Here is a 5,616-nt window from a genome sequence, read left to right on the forward strand (position 1 = left end):
GAAAGAAAGAAAGAAAGAAAGAAAGAAAGAAAGAAAGAAGGAAGGAAAGAAAGAAAGAAGGAAAGAAAAGAAAAAGAAAAGAAAAGAAAAGAAAAGAGAGAGAGAGAGATGGATTGGCCAGGCACCGTGGCTCACACCTGTAATCCTGGCACTTTGGGAGGCCAAGGTGGGATCCGCTTGAGATCAGAAGTTGGGGATCAGCCTGGGCAACATAGTGAGATCCCATCTCCATAAAAAAATTAAAACCATTAGCCGGGCATGGTGTTGTGTCTGTAGTTCCAGTTCCTTGGGAGATTGAGGCAGGAGGATTGCCTGAACCCAACAGGTCGAGGCTGTTGTGAGCCATGATCCTGCCACTGCACTCCAGCCTGGGCAACATAGCAAGACCCCATCTCTAAAAAATTAAAACAATTAGCTAGGTGTGATGGCATGCACCTGTAGTCCCAGCTCCTTGGGCCTGAGTCCAGCAGGTTGAGGCTGGTGAGCCATGATTGCACCACTGCATTCCAGCCTGGGTGATGGAGCAAGACCTTATCTCTAAAAAATAAAAATAGAAAGGAAGAGAGAAAGTGGGAGACATCAGATATCTGTAACTTCTCACACTCCATGAGAGCCCCTGACAGGAGAACAAGGGGTAGCGGGGGAGCCAAGGCTTCCCCCATGACCTCAGGGCCCAACTTCTCTTATAGGCAATTTACCTAAACCTTCCCTCCAGACCTACCAAGGGGGTACAGTGGCCGCAGGAGGAAAGGTAACTCTGCAGTGCCAGAAGCCAGACCACAATGCCTTTGCGCCTATAATGTTCGCTCTCCTGAAGGCAGGAACCTCGTCACCCATACAGCTGCAGAGTCCCACAGGGAAGGAGACAGACTTCTTCCTTGAAGATGTGACCGTCCGTGACACTGGGAAATACAGTTGTGTGTACTACCATACAAGGCCTCCCTTCTGGGCCTCAGACCCCAGCAATCAGCTTGAGGTCTTGGTGACAGGTAAGGCTGTGCATGATTTTTAGGAGATATTTTTTTCCTTTCCTTTTTTTTTTTTTTTTTTTTTGGAGTCAGGGTCTCACTCTGTCACCCAGGCTAGAGTGCAGTGGCATGTTCACGGCTCATCACAGCCTCAACCTCCTGGGCTCAGGTGATCCTTCTGTCTCAGCTTCCCAAGTAGCTGAGAGTACAGGTGCACACTGCCATGCCCAGATAATTTTTTACTTTTATTTTTGTTGAAAGAAGTTCTCGCTATGTTGCCCAGGCTGGTCTCAAACTCCTGGGCTCAAGTGATCCTCCGGCCTTGGTCAGCCAAAGTGCTGGGATTATAGGCATGAACCAACATGCCTGGCAGGAGATGTTTTCTTACAATGAAATCCTGAATTGTATCCCACATCTTCAATATTAAAAGAAATCTGAAAATAAGAAATATTAAATAATTGACTAAGTTAAGATAGTTTAAGTATCAGGCTTAATAAATAAACCTCAACCTGTTTTTCAACACCATTTTAACTATATTAACAAGTAAAAAAACCCCAAATACTTACTATGCATTAATGTATGAAATGTCTCTTAAAGAAAATTAGTTGGGCTGGGCGTGGTGGCCCACGCCTATAATCCCAGCACTTTGGGAGGCTGAGTTGAGAGGATTGCCTGAATTCACGGGTTGGAGACTAGCCTGGGCAACTTGGTAAGACCTCATCTCTACAATTAAAAAAAAAAAAAATCAGCCAGGCATGGTGGCTTGTGCTTGTAATTCCAGCTGCTTGGAAGGCTGAGGTGGAAGGATCTCCTGAGCCCAGCAGGTTGAGGCTGCGGTGGCCATGAGTGTGCCCCTGCACTACAGCCTGGGTGACAGAGTGAGACTCTGACTCAAAAAAAAGAAAAAGAAAATTAGTTGGTATACTCAAGTAACATAGTCATTCAGAGTAATAGAGAATATTAATTACCATCTAATAAAAATATTCTTTGAATGCTAAAAAAATTAAATTAAATTAAATCAGAGCTCATTTAGTTATTCCTTCAATCTCATTTGCCTGTCATGTGTACTTTCATCTCTCTATAAATCTCCCTTTTCATGATTTCTACTCTCTTAATTTTTTGTTTCCTGAATTCTTAGATAATTTCCCATGTTGTTCATTAATAATCCCACTATCACCTAAAGTCCCTCTGCTCCCCAGTGGATCTGTTAAAATTCTGGTTAATCTTAGTATTAGTTGGCCGGGGGCTTGGTGGCTCATGCTTGTAATCCCACCGCTTTGAGAGGCTGAGGCTGGAGGATTACTTGAGCCCAGGAGTTGTAGACCAGCCTGGGCAACAGAGTGAGACTCTTTTTTTTAAAATCAGAGTCTCACTCTGTCGCCAGGCTGCAGCGCAGTGGCACGCTCATGCCACCGCAGTCTCAACTTGCAGGGCTCAGGTGATCCTTCCTCCTCAACCTTTCAAGTAGCCAGAACCACAGGCACGCACCACCACACTCGACTAATTTTTTAATTTAATGTAGAGACAAGGTCTTGCCAAGTTGCCGGGCTAGTTTCAAACTCCTGGACTCAGACAATCCTCTCGCCTCCACATCCCCAAGTGTTGGGATGGCAGACGTGACCCACTGTGCCTGGCAAGACCTTGTGTTTACAAAGAGAAAAAGAAAAAAAAGAGAAAAATTAGCTAGGCACAGTGGTGCCCACCTATAGTCTCAGCTACTCAGGAGGCTGAAGTAGGAGGATCATCTGAGCTTAAGAGGTCAAGCCTGCAGTGAGCTGTGATCATGCTACTGTACTCCAGCCTGGGCAGCACAGCAAGACCCTAACTCAAAAAAAATTGTATTATTTATTTTATTCCCAGCCATGAGTTCTGTTCTCAGACATAGGTTGCTGCCTCTGTGTCATGGAGCCGTCTCTCCTGATGTCTCACGGCTCCCTCCACAATCACTTCCATTTCCTGCTAGAATTCTGCTTTTTCCTTGAGATCCGCTCCACTCCCCATCTTCCCATTGCTGCTGGTGACTTTTCTTGCCAGGATACCTAGCCAAAGGGGGACCCATGCTTCTCCCCATGACCTGGGAACCTTCCTTCTCTTCCAGAATATTTGCCGAAACCTTCCCTCCAAGCCCACCAAAGGGGCATGGTGATCGCTGGAGAAAAGGTGACTCTGCAGTGCCAACGGCCAGACCATTCGACAGAGTCTATCCTCTTCACACTACTGAAGGCGGGAACTCTGTCGCCCATCCAGCAAAAGGCTTCAGAAGGAGCCAGGATGGAGTTCTCCCTCGAGAACATGACAGTCAGCGACACGGGGAACTACAGCTGTGTGTACCACCAGACAGGGGCTCCCTTCCGGGCCTCACGCCCCAGTGATCTCCTTGAGATCTTCGTGACAGGTAAGGTGTTTTTTATTTTTAGAATTTCTCTCTCTTTCTCATGGGGGTCTCACTCTGTTGTCCAGGCTGGAATGCAGTGGCATGATCACAGCTCACCACAGCCTCAACCTCCTGAGCTGAAGCAAACCTCCTGCCTCAGCCTCCAAGTAGCTGGGACTACAGGCACATGCCACTATACCGAACTATATTTTAATTTTAATTTTTGTTTTAATTTTTTGACGAGGTCTTACTATGTTGCCTAGGCTGGTTTCGAACTCTAGAGGTGAAGCAATCTTCCTGCCTCAGCCTCCCAAGTAGCTGGGACTACAGGTGCATGTCACCTGCTCAGCTAATTTTTTCGTTTTATTTTATTTTATTTTTGTAGAGACAAGGTCTCACTATGTTGCTCAGGCTAAGAATTCTTTTTCTTTTCTTTTCTTTTTTTTTTTTGAGTTGGAGTCTCATTCAGTCGCCCAGACTGGAGTGCAGTGGCCGCTCCCGGCCACCGCAGCCTTGACCTGCTGGGTTCCGGCCATCTTTCCACCTCAGCCTTCCAAGTAGCCGGAATTACAGGCATGCGCTACCATGCCCGGCTGATTTTAGAATTCTTTTTCTTTACGCAGATAGTATTTGTTCTGCTATTCTAGTCTTATTTTTATTATTACTTGCATGATCATCTTTAAGAATCTTTCCCTGCCTAATTCCCGTCCTTTGCCTTTTCTGTTCTGTATTCCTGGATAACTTCCCATGTTGTCCTTCAAAATTATTACTCCAACCATCTATAGATTTCCTTCACTATTTTCTGCTTCTCTTAAAATGTTCGTTTATCTTGGCATTAGAGGTTTTACCCCCGGTAACTTTTTCTTATTCCGATAATGCAGTGTTTCCATAGCATTTTGCTTTTGTGTTATAGATGGAGTGTCTACACCTGTCTTGTGATACTTACAGTCAGAATTTTTCTAAAATTGCCCTCTTATTCTGTTTTTTGTTAGATATGATTTACTCTACTTCCTCTGTGCTGTCAATTTCCAATACTGCTATTGATACTCCCCAAATCGAACTCTCAGTGTTCTATAGTTAGAAATAAGGGGGGCCGGGTACAGAGGCTCATGCCTGTAATCCCACACTTTGGGAATCTGAGGCTGGAGGATCGCTTGAGTCCAGGATTTTGATATAAACCTGAGCAACCTAGACAGGCTTTGAGGGAAGCCTATACAACAAGGGTCCTGTTTGCCAAAAGATAATTCCAGTTTTTTGGGGGGTCCCTCCTTGTATATCTCCAGTGGGGAGAAGGAGTGAGACACACACAAGCATTATGTGCACAGAAACAGGAACAGGGATGTTTACCCTCTTAGCAACCACCTTGAGTATGCAGGTGTGCATGTCTCCAAAAACATCCTGACCAGGTGCACACGTCCTTGGCCAGGGGTCATCCCCACAGTCCTCAGCAAGGAGGGGCAGTGGGACAGATGTCCAGCATTTAGCCCCCAGCATGTGAGGGTCAGGTTTGGAGACCCTATTAGGAAGGAAGGATACCCTCTTACCATGCTGAGCCCTCCTCTCCCTCAGTTTCCCCAGGTACTCCATCGAGAGATTATACCACCATCAACCTCATCCGCCTGGGTCTGGCCGCCATAATTGTGGTTATGATGGGTGCCTTCCTGGTTGAAGCCTGCTGTAGCCAGAAAGCATCTCCACATTGAATAATGTAAAAAAAAAAACAAAACAGTACTTCTCTTTTATAAATTTTTATTTTATTATGTGGGGCACAAGTAAGTGCTAACTACACAAATTGGCTGTGTTCAGGTGAAGTTTGAGCCTCCAACTGGCCCTCACTGCCCCTGGTTTAGGACCAGGTACCCTTTGTGTCATAACATTTCCCCCACCCCACCCCCTCCTCCCATGGCAGTTTCCAGTGACTGACAGCCCCTCCCTTGATGCAGGAAACACTCTTATGCACATTGGAGTAGGCAACCAATTCTTGAACAAATTCCCAAAAGCGAATACCATAAAAGATAAGATAGACAAGTGGGACCTCATCAAACTATAAAGTTTCTGAACAGCAAAAGAAACCATCAGGAGCCGGGCTCGGTGGCTCAGCCTGTAATCCTGTGCCTTTGGGAGGCTGCGGTGAGTGGATTGCCTGAGCCCGTGGGTTCGAGACCCGCCTGGTCAGCAAGACCTCATCTCTACGATAAATCAAAAAGTCAGCCGGGCGTGGTAGTGCATGCCTGTAATTCCGGCTACTTGGAAGGCTGAGGCGGAAGGATTGCC

General features: G+C 46.1%; 1 protein-coding gene across 1 annotated transcript in view; it reads left to right on the forward strand.

The window, feature by feature from the left end:
- The window catches only part of TARM1 (T-cell-interacting, activating receptor on myeloid cells 1), a 46,689-nt gene extending 41,644 nt beyond the window's left edge, over positions 1-5,045 (forward strand). Inside the window, exons 7-8 of the mRNA XM_021706905.1 lie at positions 690-989; positions 4,912-5,045. Of these exons, the coding sequence (XP_021562580.1) occupies positions 690-989; positions 4,912-5,045 (434 nt within the window). The remainder of the gene's footprint in view (positions 1-689; positions 990-4,911) is intronic.
- Positions 5,046-5,616: the final 571 nt, after the last annotated feature.

This window comes from Carlito syrichta, unplaced genomic scaffold, assembly GCF_000164805.1.
Source record: "Carlito syrichta isolate Samal-C Ts95f unplaced genomic scaffold, Tarsius_syrichta-2.0.1 Scaffold316208, whole genome shotgun sequence".
Lineage (NCBI taxonomy): Eukaryota > Metazoa > Chordata > Mammalia > Primates > Tarsiidae > Carlito > Carlito syrichta.